We start from the raw sequence: 15,103 nt of genomic DNA, 5'->3' as shown, positions 1-15,103 counted from the left end.
GCGCAGCAATAACATGGAGTAGCAAGAAGCAGACGTCCATCGCATTATCCTCCACAGAAGCGGAGTATATGTCAATTTCCGCGGCTTGCCAAGAAGCAATCTGGCTTCGACAATTAATCGGTGAAATTGCTCCAGAACTTGTCGCGAAAGAAACAATAATTAAAACCGATAATCAAAGCGCGATTAAGTTGGCCCATAGCACCGCTTACCGAGCTAGGTCTAAACACATAGCAACGCGATATCATTTCATAAGAGAGAAAATATCGGAGAAGATAGTGTCATTAGAATACTTAAACACGAAAGAAATGATAGCAGATTCTTTGACTAAAGCAGTTTTTTATGAGAAAAACAATTTATGTCGACGCGGTATGGGCTTATTTGAGTTACAATAGAGATCAAGTGGGGGTGTTAGAGTTTATGATCTCAAGTTATCGCGCCATATGAGTTTATGTTTGTCGGTCGATAAGTATTAATCTTTTAGTTCACTTCCGTTCTTCTCTCTCCCCGAGGGCGCTCGTCTATCTGTACCCCGCCTGTGTTCTATCAAAATAAAGTATACGGTTCTTTCTCATTGTGCCTAATTTTATAAGAATCACCATCAAGGATTGACATAGTGAAAGAAAGAGAATGATATTAAGAGATAGAAAGAGAGAATGACATTAAGAGAGAAATAATTAGGTTAAAAGAGAGAAAGAAAGAGATTGACTTGTGTGTGTGTGTTTTAGAGAAAGAGAGAGAGAGAGAGAGAGAGAGAGAGAGAGAGAGAGAGAGAGAGAGAGAGAGAGAGAGAGAGAGAGAGAGAGAGAGAGAGAAATAAAGATTATTATTCTACTATATCTATCTATATTAATATCTATTTTTAGAATGACATCGGTAGCGAAGATCTAAGTGCCGAAAACGATCTATTAAAAACGAAATTACGGGATTTGCAGCGGCAATTGGCCGCTGCTTTGGCCAAACAACCACCACAACCTGAAGTGGCTGTGTCTGTTGACAATCCACAACCTGATGTGGAATCTCAACCTGAGGTGGATCCACAACCTGAGGTGGATCCACAGCCTGCAGTGATGGCTGCTGAAAATACACATCCTGCAGTACCGCAAAAAGAATTTGAAAACGATATATTTCAACGTAAGTATCTATATCTATAAGTACCGTCCGTCTGTCTGTCTGTATGACCGTGAACTACTTCAACATTTATAGACCGATTCCTTTGTAATATAATAAATAATAATAAATAAAAATAAATATTAAATAATATAATTAAATATTTTAATTTTATATATTCTATTTACAGTAAAAACTAAATCTCGATGGGCAAGAGCAGGGAAAAGACATGGCCGTGGACGCGGACGTGGCCGTGGACGCGAACGTGGCCGCAGATGCGGAAATAGAACAATCATAAATTATATTAATATGTAATATAAATATCTATATATATAAACTAAAAAAATGTATCGTCTTGGTCAAAGCAGCGGACAGTTGCCGCTGCAACTCTTGTACTTCCGTCTTCAATAAATCATTTTCGGCAAATTCTTCGCTACTTGTCATTGTACAAAAATATGTATCTATAGACACTCACTCACTCACTCACTCGCTCGCTCGCACGCTCCCTCACTCCCTCCCTCCCTCCCTCCCTCCCTCCCTCACTCACTCACTCACTCACTCACTCACTCACTCACTCACTCACTCACTCACTCACTCACTCGATTATATATAGATTTATATTATTAAATAACTAAATTTGATTTTTAATTCCGGCCAATACAGCCAAGCACGAAAATTAATTCAAATTTTCCAGAACTATATCTCTTGGTTTGAGATTACTAAATTCCATCAATTAATAATCCTCGAACTTACATCGGGAGAATAGGCGAGAAAAATATTGGTCCGAACATGGCCGGAATTATAAATCCCATTTATTTAATAAATACTGAGAGCCGATAAAAATATTTCTTAATTTAATTATATTATTGTTATTTTTTTTTATTTTTTTTTAATTAATAATTTTCAAACATAATTATAATTTATAAATTGTTTTTATTAAATTTTATGTATATATAATAATTTTGTGTATATAATTTTATGTATATTTTTTTTTATAAATACATATATATCAAATTTTATTTTTTTTAATTTTTTTAAATCTTATCAACATTTTCATTCTCTTTTGTCTTTTTATTTTCTTTCTTCAATTCATCCATAAATTCTTCCTTACCTTTTTTTTATTCTTCTCTTCTTCTTCATATTTCATCAATGCATTTACCAATAACTCATCGAGTCCATCTTCCAACACTGAAATTTTTAAATTATATATATAGATTAAGTCATATAATTATATATTAATAATAATTACTTTAATTAGAAAAATTAATTAAAAATTAAAAAAATATTGTAGAACATATATTAGTTTTTTAAATATAAACGATCAAAAAATATTAATTAATAAATTTTTTGTTTTTATTTATCGTTTTTAAATTCTTCTATTTCTCTGTGTTCAGAAATTTCATCTATGTTGCCACTCTCACTCTGAATATTCATTTCATCTATTGTTAAACTTGATCTTTCATTTCCATTTATTTCATTCATTATAATATTTTCTTCAACCATGATGATATTTATCATTTGAAACCAGCAATTTATGAATATAGTCATTTATTAAATAAAACGTAAAAAAATTAAAACTCATTTCACCTCTAAAGGGTGATTTGAAAATTAAAACTCATATCACCTCTTAAAATTATAACACTACTTTGCTGATAAATAAATCTAAATGAAATAGATTGTTAAATAAGTAATGTGCAAGTTTCTAATTTGCACAATTTTTTAATATAAAATAACATTTAAAAAAAAATACATTCACACATTTTTTCGGAAATGGTGACGATAGTGGTTTTTTGATACTAATTTCGAAAAAATCGGTCAATAAATGTGTGAGTGCATGGGTGGATGCATGGATGGGTGGGTGGGGGTGTAAAGCTTAAAAAACCATATAATAGTCATCCCCTAAAAATTTGTAAAATTTTATTCTCAATTTCATTAGAATCGGTCCATAAATGTGTGATTGCATGGGTGGGTGCGTAGGTGTAGGTATAAAACTTAAAAAAATCGCCATCGTCGCCATCCCCGAAAAATTTGCAAAATTTTGGTACCAATTTCGAAGGAATCGGTCCATTAATGAAGGAGTGCATGGATGGGTGCGTGGGTGGGTGGGTAGGGTTGTAAAAATTTAAAAAAACTACATAGTAGTCATCCCCGAAAAATTTCGAAAATTTTGATACCAATTTCGCGAAAATCGGTCCATAAATTTGTGAGTGCGTGGGTGAGTGCGTGGGTGGAGGTGTAAAACTTGAAAAAAACTACATAGTAGTCATCCCCACAAAATTTGCGACATTTTGGTACCAATTTCGAGAAAATCGGTCCATAAATATGCGATTGCGTAGGTGGGTGCGTGGGTGGGGGTGTAAAATTAAAAAAAAAACACATCGTCACCATCCCCGAAAAATTTGCGAAATTTTGATACCTGTTTCGAGAAGATCGGTCCATAAATGTGGAAGTAGTTCGCGATCAGACAGACAGACGAACGGTACTTATATATATAGATATAGAATAATATAAGGAAAATGGAAGTAATTTCTTATGTAAATATAAGTAAAAAATGTAGAATAAAATGTTTTTATTCACAATTTTGTTTTTAGAAAATTAATTTGAAAATTCCATTGAGTACGAGTGCATTTGATTAACAAAAAAATTGATTAAATGAATCTCGTACAACTATTTCAGTTCGTATTTATAAAGAATGTCATATTTTGTAAGCTATTATTTCCACCTTTTATTTATATTTACAATAAAGAAATGCTAAGAATAATCAGAATCTTCTTCAATTTTAATATAAAACATAAACATTCAAAAGAATAAAGATTCAAAACATATTACTATCAGCTCATGCTTGATTATATATGTGTAACGAGAAAAGTGACTTTTTTAATAATTTATGATTTAATACAATAAATGCATATTATTATATATACATATATTGAAAATTGCATGCTCGCAAAATATTTTCAAAGTCAATTTTTTTCTAAAACTCATGTAAAAGAACAAAAAACTTTATTATTTTTATTAGGAGTTTGCAAAAGTTCGTAAGGTTACAAATAAATGGCGCGTTAGATTAGATTGCAGTCATTTAATAATTTTTTTTTTTTAAGTTGTTTTCTTGTTTTTAAATGTTGACTATATTTAATCAGAATTGATGGCTGATAAATCATAATTCCGAATATAACTTCATATTTAACGCGATTGAAAATGGAATCATCCTACTTCATGATAAAACCAGACCGCATGTTGCTGTTGCAACTAAAGAGACGTTGTTCGAATTGGATTGGGAAGTTCTACCAGCGTACTCTCCAGACATCGCCCCAACTAATTTTTATCTATTTAAATCGATGCAACACGGTCTACTATCCAATACACGATTTCAAAATGCTAAAAAAGTGCAAAAATGGATCGAGCAATGGATTGCTTCAAAAGATGAGTCATTTTATCGACGTGGAATTAAATTATTGCGCGAAAAGTGACAAAAAGTTGTCAATAGAAACGACCAATGTTTTGATTAAAATATTATATGTTATTTTATTTGTTATTAATAAATAAAAATTGTCAAATCATACGAACTTTTGCAAACACCTAATAATTTACATTTGCATAATAAATTACCTTTATTTTAATTGTAACACTTATTTTTATATACTCTGCATAATTCCTCTGCAGGTACATGCATAATTTAAAATAATATTATAATTAAAATTACCAATAAATTACCATAAAAAAAATAATAATTAAATGTATCATATACATATACTTATCAGAGATACATTTATTATATTAAAAAATAATAGACGAACGTGTCTATTTCTAAAATGTTTAAAGAGTTAAAAGAGTTAAAATTTTTGATAAATAAATGAAAATCTCAAAAATAAGTTTATTTAAAATTTTGTTATAAAATTTTTTAAAAAGGTTATTGAAATAATTTTCAAAGTTTTTAAATTTGCTATCGCTAAATTACTATTTTACAGTCTCGTACTGTGATTTCATTATAATTGCAACAAGATTATACCTTTGCACCGGGTATTTTAGTAACAAAAGCAATAGGATGTTCACCATCTACTGGAAGAGGCGCTCCTACTACTATAGCTTCCATCACTGCTGGGCTGCGTTCGGAAACGTCACCTAAATGCAATCCCTCTCTTTCTATATCACTGACAATGAGAGAGAAATGATATAGAAAGAGAAGGAATGCACTCGGTGACTTTTCCGAATGCAACCCTGGGTGTGTCATTAAGACACCTTCAATTTCTCCAGGGGAAATTTGATATTCTTTGTACTTTATAAATTCTTCCATCCTATCGATAATAAAAAGTTCCCCGTTCTCATCAAAATAACCGATGTCACCCAAATGCAGCCATCCTAAAAAATTTCAAACTTATCCTTGTGTGTGTGTGTGTGTGTGTGTGTGTGTGTGTGTGTGTGTGTGTGTGTGTGTAGTATATTTTCTCCATAAAAACTTATCTTTTTAAAAAAAGAAAATTCGCCAAACGGCGTTAACTATAGATACCAGTTGTAAAAAAAACTGTATTATTGTAAATTATTGTTATACAAAATAGTGCTATTTTAATCTATAGAATTCAGTCAAAATTTTTAAAAATTTGGTGCTGTCAACTTGAACAATATACTAATGTAATAAAATTATTAATCAAGGTTTAAGATTTTATTGACCAACACTGACTATGATTAATTCTTATATTATAAGACTTTATTTGGGAATAATCTCAATTCGAGATTTATTTCCCGACTCCCCTCTAACCCCCCTATAAAATTATAGGCGAGAAAAATATAGATCCGAAAGTCGCTGAATCGGGAAACGAACCCGAGACCTTTCGCTTTCCCGATTCAGCGACTTTCGGATCTATATTTTTCTCGCCTATAATTTTATAGGGGGGTTAGAGGGGAGTCGGGAAATAAATCTCGAATTGAGATTATTCCCAAATAAAGTCTTATAATATAAGAATTAATCTTAGTCAGTGTTGGTCAATAAAATCTTAAACCTTGTTTAAAAATTCGACTGGCAAATCACATCTTACAAAAAATTATTAATATCGCCAAGTTTTTTAAATTAAAATCTTTCTATTTTTATATTTCATTTTATATATTTTTTTTATTAACTTTTATTTCTTAAAAATCAAAAAGACAAAAAGGCTCGTATAATGCAACGCAATAAATAATAATAATGGAATATAGTGAAAGGCCAACTAACGAGCAAATAAATAGATATAATATAATATAATAAATTCATTTAATCATGCTCTTAAAATATTGATGATATTTCGCTCGTCATGGTCGTTTGATATACTTTAATTATTATATTATTTAAGCGTTTATTTAAGTTAGAATTTGTACTGAGGAAGACTAAGTAAGTCGAAACGTCTACATGTTAAGAATTTACATGTTATTAATTTTAAGAGCATGATTAAATGAATTTATTATATTATATTATATCTATTTATTTGCTCGTTAGTTGGCCTTTCACTATATTCCATTATTATTATTTATTTTATTTCTTATTTTTGGAATACATTTTTAATTTTAATAGTATTATTTTTTAGGAAATTAAAACAACCATTTGTACAACAGTTTCTTCTTTTGGTTAAAATATTTCTATTTAAAGAAATAAGAATAATAAATTAATATAACTTTTTATTCTTATTGTAAAATACTTTCAACTGGTTGGTTTGCGCAAAAGAAAAGAAGTCTCTTGTCATATTATTTTCCCTGAAAAATAATATGACAAGAGACTAAGCACTAACCGGGGGATTGATAAATGTATATTAAAACGAAGGTATGTTTGTATTTAAAGAGCGTCTTGCATTGTTTCTTGATAGTTATTGGCAGTTATCTTAATATTTTATTTACCTATTTAATATTCTTCTACAAAAGAAATTTTGTAATTGTAGCAACTGTAGATTATTTTTTAAAAGATACCAGTTTTTAGTTTAAATATAAAGTTTCAAATACTCTTATTCGTTAATTCTTTTATTTAAATCTTAGTTCTTTGGAAATCTTCCCAATCCCCTAACCATATGTTTTGAAAAAATGCTCATAAAATCATAAATATGAGGCGTATTATTAAAGTAAGGTCCGTTTTGAATTAAAAAAAAGATCTTAACATATAAAGAAAATACTTAAGAAAAATTTGTAATTAATAATTTCAAGTTGTACTTTATAAAGACCACAATCATATGGTCGATAAAGTCATAGCTTAGACAAATTCATTGGCTAGTGTGGTCGATTAATTTAACTACCCTGTTGATATAAAAATAATTTATTATAGCCAAAAAACTTCAACAAGCTTACTTTATTTTTCCACATAATCATCAATGACTTCCACCCATTTTTTATATCGTTTCAACAGTTTCCTAATTCCATTGTTTTAAAAGTCTGCCGCCTGTGTCTTGAACTAGTTAATAACGCCATTCTTTAGTTCGCCGTAAGGAAATTGAATAGATAACTTTGAGGTTTTTGGATCAAATGTTATAAGTGACAGTAAAGTTAGGCAATGGTGTCATTTGTTTAGAGAAGGACGAACAAATGTTCATAACAAAGAGCGTAGCGGTCGCCCAACAATGATGACAGAAGGTTTAATGAAAGAAGTGAATACAAAATTATTGAAATTATTGAAATTACGGTTTCAGAATTGTCTATTCAATTTCCTAAAGCAAACTAAAGAACGAAAAGAAAAGCGAACTAAAGAACGACATTACTAACTGGTTCAACACTGGCGGCGGACTTTTACGACAATGGAATTAGGAAGCTGTTGAAACGATATCAAAAATGGGTGGAAGTCAATGATAATTATGTGGAAATATAAAGTAAGCCTGTAGAAGATTTTTGATTATAATAAATTATTTTTATATGTTAAGATCTTTTTTTTTATTTCAAAACGGACTTTACTTTAAAAATGCGGTTCGTACATATTTTATTGACTAGCTGCTTTTATAACTATAATAACATATATTGTTTCACGTCATAAGCCAGTTATAATCCATTAAATATATTAAAAGAAATATGGACAAAAATAATATCAAATCATTTCTATTTTTGTAGAACAACTCATATCTCTTATTTTTTAATCTAGACTGCAAAATATATCCAAGTGCATTTAAATCAGAATTTACGCAAGATTTCTTATTTGTCAGGAGGTAGCCACTCATCGCTTCGTAGTGTATGTAAATACTAGAAATTACATATATTTATATTTATTAAAAATAATGCTCATTAAATTATTTATATACCTTCTTATATTTATTAAATATAATAATTATTATTTATAGTATTATTAAATAAAACAAATATATATTAAAAAAGTTTTAAGTAAATAAATAATAACGAAATAACATAAAATAATAAATCAATAATAAATAATAAATAATAAATAAACAACTAATAATAAATAAATAACACCAATGCCACATTTATACATAATTATTATTATATAATTAAATCAAGTGACGCGATAACGGCGTGACACCAACTATATAAAAAAAGTAAGACTAACGTCAGATCAAAGGTACCGCGCCGCTACCAAGTAGCTTATCCGGAATTTTTCTGCCAAAATATTTCCAGAACTAAAGCTATAATAAAAAATCTAACGATATTTTGCTTATGTAATGTGAATATAAGCTATCGATTGCGATCAGTTTGAAGATGATTGGTGCAGTCAAGTTCGAGAACTCGAAAATTTGTACTCAAAAAAGTAATATTTTCGTGGCTTAAGACTTTCAGTTTTCAGATCTCACATGCATAATTTCGCATGCACACACGCAAATCGAGTTTGTCCCTAATAGAAAATTCGCAATGTTACGACTGACGCAACGTTCCCAAGATGTGAGATTGTTTAGCCAATCGGAGCTGTTCTTCAAACAGCCATTGTTTGAGAGAATGTCGCCTTAGCGCATGACTGGTGGCGCGCTGGGTATCGGCGCTGGCGTGAGCGAATGAAGCGCCTCTCTCGCTCTCTCGACTCTCTTCCGCTCTGGCTACAGCCGCGAACGCATGGGCAAATATATTGTAATACGACCATTGGAAAAATACTGTAAAGGGCCTTGCCTTCCATATTAAAGGTTACATTCCAATAAAAAGCGAGTCAACGTTATTCAAAACATTGGTCCTTCGAGCCGGATACTCGCAGAAAGTGGCAAGGCCGAGGCAACATAACCACAAAAGGACGTATAAAACGAAGCATTGTCGCAGCATCGCGACACAGACAAGCAACATCGGGGTAAGTCTCCAACTTCCTTGCATTATTTCCCTGTCCCATACAACATAAAGCATATCATTTACAATGTCAGTGCAAAAATGAAGGCTCTTAAAGTTAGACGAACAACGATAAAAGCACAGTGTACACGCACGCGAAACGCGATCGACGCGATAGATCTGCAGTCGATAGATATCACATACGTAAAACAGCGAAAGGAAAAATTCGTTGAATATTGGAATCAATTTAATGAAATTCAAGTACAAATTGATGAATTACTAGCTACTGCTGTAGATTTAGATGACGTAGAACAATTTAAGACCGAGCAAGAGAGGGAATACATGAGTTTCGAAGAAAATTACTTCAGCATCGCCAGCAAAATCGAACGTTTATTATCATCCGCGCGTGAAACCGGAAATGTAAATCAGCCACTAGCTCAAGCGCCGCCTCTTGAAGGTTACGTTCGCGATATTAGTCAAGTTCATTTGTCAAAAATTGCTATATTAAAATTTAACGGCAATTACGAGGATTGGTATCCATTTTATAATACATTTGACTCTATGATTCATGCAAATACAAGATTAACGAATATACAACGGTTTCATTATTTGATCTCATGTCTCGAAGGCGATGCCGCGCATGTCATTAAGTCTTTGGAAATCACTCCCGATAACTATCAAGAAGCATTAGAATTATTGAAACAGTGTTACGATGACAAACGCGTAATAGCTCAAGAACATATAAAGTCATTGTATGATTTGCCCACGGTGACGAAAGGCAATTATATAGCACTGCGAAAATTAATCGACGACGTACTGAGACATTTACGCTCTTTAAGGAGTCTAGGTCGACCAATCGACCATTGGGACGACCTTATAGTTCACTTAATCATTACAAGATTGGATTCTAGCATTGTTAGTGAATGGGGAAACCACATCCCGACGGGTGAAATTCCAACGTTGAAGCAACTCACCGACTTTCTCGCACACAAATGTAAAGCAATGTCAGTCGTATCCAAAAAGGCATCTGGAGACTCATCCGCTTTAAACCCACGAAAGAACAATAAAATCACCAACGTTCACGTAGCTACTTCCAACATTTATTGTGCTTATTGCAAAGAAAAACATCATATATTTCAATGTTCTAGTTTTCTGAAACTGTCAAGTGCGGACAGAAATAAAGAAGTCAGAGCTAAGCGGTTATGCCTCAACTGTCTACGTTCAACTTCTCATCAAGCAAAGGATTGCAGATCATCGACATGTCAAGCCTGCAGCAAAAAGCATAACACTCTTCTACACATACAAGACAAGCATCAAAGGGATACGGAAGCTACGAGTCAGTCTCAGCAATCGAATAACTCTAACGCAGCAATTTTGAATCATCATGTCACTCAAGATAAGTATTATCAGGTCATACTGTCAACTGCCGTCGTTGATGCTATCGATCAATATGGTAAGCCTCACGCATGCAGAGTATTATTAGACTCAGGATCTCAATCCAATTTCATCACTAGCTCAGAAATTAAATCTGACGCAAAAACGAGTCAATATGTCCATAAGCGGCATAAACAAATCTCAGACGCACTCTTGCCATGCAATTAAAGTACGCATAAAATCAATTAACACAGCATTCTCACAAGAAATCGAATGTCATGTACTGAATGCTATTACTGAAAACCTGCCTCGAACTCACCTCAACATTAACAACTTACAGATTCCAAGCAACATAAGACTAGCTGATCCTCACTTTCACGTATCAAATGAAATAGACATGCTTATAGGGGCTGAAGTATTTTGGCAACTAATATGTGTAGGACAAATACAAAAGCACAAAAATCAACCCACTTTTCAGAAGACACAATTAGGATGGATCGTTGGCGGAAAACTTCCCGGGAAGATATTTACAAAATCTGGACTATGCAGTGTATCAATCAATCATCAGATTAATCAAAACTTAGCCAAATTCTGGGAAATGGATCAGATCATCACTCCATTTAATCCTGAAGAAAAGACTTGCATGAGCCACTTTATGAAGACTACGGAGAGAAGTGAGGACGGTCGATTCATCGTACAGATGCCATTCAAGGAAACGAAGGTGCAACAGCTTGGCGAATCTCGCAGTGTGGCATTAAGCCGATTCTTGTCCATGGAACGTCGATTACAAAAGCACCCACTACTAAGACAACAATACGTACAGTTTATGACTGAGTATTCAGATTTGGGCCACATGATACGCATTACTGAGGAGCAAGCAAGTAAGCAAACACTACGTTACTACATACCACATCACGCAGTATTAAAGAGTAACAGCCTGACGACGAAGCTGCGTGTAGTGTTTGACGCCTCCTGCAAGACTAGTACTGGAATCTCATTAAACGACTGCCTCATGGTAGGACCAACTTTACAGCAAAATCTCGTTTCAATCCTACTACGATTCCGCACCTTCCAATATGTAATTACAGCGGATATTGCACGAATGTATAGGCAGGTGCAAGTAGACAAGTCGCAAACTGCCTTTCAAACCATATTTTGGCGAAACGACCCAAGTGAAGAAATATCTGAATTTGAACTACAAACTGTAACCTATGGTACAGCATGTGCATCCTTTCTGGCAATAAGGGCAATGTTGGAACTGGCAAACCTAAACTCATCAAGCTACCCTATAGGATCAGCCACAATCATCAACGATTTCTACGTCGACGATTTATTATCAGGAGCTAACACCGAGCACGAAATAAAGAAGATTCGTGATGAAACTATAAGTGTATTAGAAAAGGGAGGATTTCAACTCAAGAAATGGGCATCCAACTTTCCGGAAGTATTAAAGGACATAACATGCACAGATTCTCATGAGCCGGTTCACTTCATTAACAGCAGCCAAGAAATATGCACATTAGGCATGCAATGGAATATAATCAATGATGAATTTTAATATGACATCAATATAGCCAACACTCGAAAGGTAACTAAAAGAAGTATGTTGTCAGCGTTGTCTAAAATATTTGATCCGTTGGGATTGCTGGGACCTATAACCCTCACTGCAAAGGTGTTAATACAAAGAGTCTGGCAATTGAATTTGGCATGGGACGAAACTGTTCCTATGGACATACACACCGCCTGGACAAACTATGAATCACAGTTAAATACGATTCACAGTTTCAGATTCCCGAGATATGTGGCATGCAAGGACGCCTCGGAGATTCAAATACATGGTTTTTCGGATGCAAGCGAGAAAGCATATGGAGCCTGCGTATATTTTAAAATTACTACTCCCCAAGGACAAAACTCAATACGGCTATTGTGCTCAAAATCTCGAGTTGCGCCTTTAAAAACAGTTAGCCTGCCAAGGTTAGAATTGTGCGGAGCTTTACTACTAGCACAACTAATGGACAAGGTATTGAAGGCACTACGCCTCAAGCCAGAAAGAGTATACCATTGGACGGACTCCACCATAGTTCTGCACTGGATAAAGGCAACCGACAAAAAATGGAATACTTTTGTCTCCAACAGGATAGGTGAAATTCACAAACTGTCACAAACAAACAGCTGGTACCATGTAGCAACAGAATCAAATCCCGCAGATTATGTATCTAGAGGAGCTCTTCCTCTATCTTTAGTCAAATCAGACCTTTGGTGGTCGGGACCGACGTGGCTACATAAGGAGCGTCAAGACTGGAATACTAACATTCCATGGCTGTCATCAGAAGATTTACCAGAACAAAAACGAGCTATCAATGCCAAGGTCACTATTGAAGAAGAGGATGCACAAAATTTATTTGAGCGATTCTCCTCACTAAACAAGCTAATTAGAATCAATGCACTCTGTTTGAGGTTTATCCACAATGTAAGAAGCAGAGCAGAGAACAGGATCACAGGGCGCATAACTACGCAGGAATTGGTGAAGTCGACCTTGCGTCTGGTGAAGATCATTCAAGAAGCAGCATTTAAAGAAGATATACAAGCTCTTAAGTCAAAGGGATACGTTCCAAGAAGAAGCAGCTTATTAAACTTATCGCCATTCATCGACAAACAGAACATTATAAGGGTAGGCGGGCGTCTTCAAAACGCAGCAGTAGGAATTGACGCAAAACACCCTATTTTATTACCAGCTCATCATCCATTCACACAGTTAGTTACAGCGTACGAACATCAAAGACACTTGCATGCAGGAGCACAAGCTACTCTGGCGGCTATTCGTGCCAAATATTGGCCCCTTGCAGCACGTAGTAGCGTCAAAAAATATATTAAAAAATGTATAATTTGTTTCAAGGCAGCTCCACGTGCGTCCGAAGCAGTCATGAGTGAATTGCCTTCTCCTAGAGTGACACCATCCAAACCATTTGCGTCCAGCGGTGTGGATTATGGTGGGCCACTGTATGTAAAGTCGGGTCAGCTTCGTAATGCCAAAATAGTAAAGGCATATATAGCGATTTTTGTATGTCTAGCCACGAAAGCAGTACATATACAGTTAGTGAGTAGCCTTTCTACTGAAGCATTTCTAAATGCTCTTAATCGCTTTATCGCTCGTCGGGGCAAGGTGTCGCACATATACTCAGACAACGGGACAAATTTTCAAGGAGCAGCTAACAGATTGAAAAAGTTCTATCAAATGTTGCATGGTAAACATCATCAGGAGCAGGTGGACATCGCATTAAGCAAGGACCATATAGAATGACATTTTATACCGCCCCATGCTCCTCATTTTGGGGGCATTTGGGAGGCGGCCGTAAAGTCGGCTAAAAATCACTTGAGGCGCGTCGTTGGTGATGCGGCATTAACATTTGAAGAGATGTACACTGTGCTCACTCAAATTGAAGCTGTTATGAACTCGCGCCCTTTAACATCTCTTTCAGCTGATCCCAATGATCTTTCCTATCTAACACCTGGGCACTTCCTAGTTGGAGACGCTCTTACCTCTATTCCGCAACAGGATATTACGCACTTATCAACTAATAGACTTCCACGATGGCAGCATATTAATCAAATATACCAGCACTTTTGGAAGCGCTGGAGTCGTGAATACTTGCAGCAACTGCAACAGCGAAACAAATGGCAACTTTCCAAAGGACTGCAGCCCAATATTGGTGATATGGTCATGATTCAGGAGGGAGACTCATTGCCACTAAAGTGGTTGGTCGGACGAATAGAAGATATTCACCCCGGAAATGATGGAGTAACACGAGTAGTGTCCATTCGAACCGTTAAAGGAACATATAAAAGACCAATCACGAAAACCTGTATATTACCACTTCGAAAGGATTGAGTTTATTCTTTCTCTTTTTTTTCTTCTTTGACATTTTCATTTTTTGTTTCTGTTCTCGATGCAACAAAAATGGCAAATTTGAGATTAATATATTCTTTCTGCGTGCCCCTTTTTTTTCTTTGTACAAGCTTTCTTTGTTTTCAGATAATTTAGTTTTACATCCATCAAGGATCCAATCGCTTCCTGGACACACAAGTCCTTAATTTTTTAAAGGGTTTAACCCTTTCAAGGGGGGCGATATGTTTGAGAGAATGTCGCCTTAGCGCATGACTGGTGGCGCGCTGGGTATCGGCGCTGGCGTGAGCGAATGAAGCGCCTCTCTCGCTCTCTCGACTCTCTTCCGCTCTGGCTACAGCTACGAACGCATGGGCAAATATATTGTAATACGACCATTGGAAAAATACTGTAAAGGGCCTTGCCTTCCATATTAAAGGTTACATTCCAATAAAAAGCGAGTCAACGTTATTCAAAACAGCCATTTTTATCTGTAGGTGCTTCAATATCGATTGTCTCTTATATGAAAAAGATATT

The 15,103-nt window shown here is 34.4% G+C and overlaps 2 protein-coding genes across 2 annotated transcripts; both read left to right on the top strand.

The window, feature by feature from the left end:
* The first annotated feature begins 9,411 nt into the window (after positions 1 to 9,411).
* LOC145932838 (uncharacterized) lies at positions 9,412 to 12,241 on the top strand. The gene is made up of 2 exons (XM_083032065.1): positions 9,412 to 10,762; positions 10,824 to 12,241. Exons 1-2 carry the CDS (start codon positions 9,412 to 9,414, stop codon positions 12,239 to 12,241), a joined length of 2,769 nt encoding a protein of 922 aa, XP_082888191.1.
* A 45-nt stretch (positions 12,242 to 12,286) lies between these two features.
* LOC145932837 (uncharacterized) lies at positions 12,287 to 13,984 on the top strand. The gene has a single exon (XM_083032064.1). The coding sequence runs from the start codon at positions 12,287 to 12,289 to the stop codon at positions 13,982 to 13,984; it is 1,698 nt and encodes a 565-aa protein (XP_082888190.1).
* The last annotated feature ends 1,119 nt before the right edge of the window (positions 13,985 to 15,103 follow it).

Source organism: Prenolepis imparis, unplaced genomic scaffold (assembly GCF_030444845.1).
Source record: "Prenolepis imparis isolate NDT839.2.m4 unplaced genomic scaffold, iyPreImpa1.0 SCAF_2, whole genome shotgun sequence".
Lineage (NCBI taxonomy): Eukaryota > Metazoa > Arthropoda > Insecta > Hymenoptera > Formicidae > Prenolepis > Prenolepis imparis.
The sequence above is the reverse complement of the archived record's forward strand: the minus strand, read 5'-3'. Positions and strand labels throughout refer to the sequence as shown.

What these genes read in the sequence shown, in the direction of transcription:
- LOC145932838 (XM_083032065.1), top strand. Translation starts at nt 9,412, where the DNA reads ATGAAGGCTCTTAAAGTTAGACGAACAACGATAAAAGCACAGTGTACA. An exon ending in TGATGCTATCGATCAATATG is followed by an intron (nt 10,763 to 10,823) that starts GTAAGCCTCACG and finishes TTTCATCACTAG; the next exon opens with CTCAGAAATTAAATCTGACG.
- LOC145932837 (XM_083032064.1), top strand. Translation starts at nt 12,287, where the DNA reads ATGTTGTCAGCGTTGTCTAAAATATTTGATCCGTTGGGATTGCTGGGA.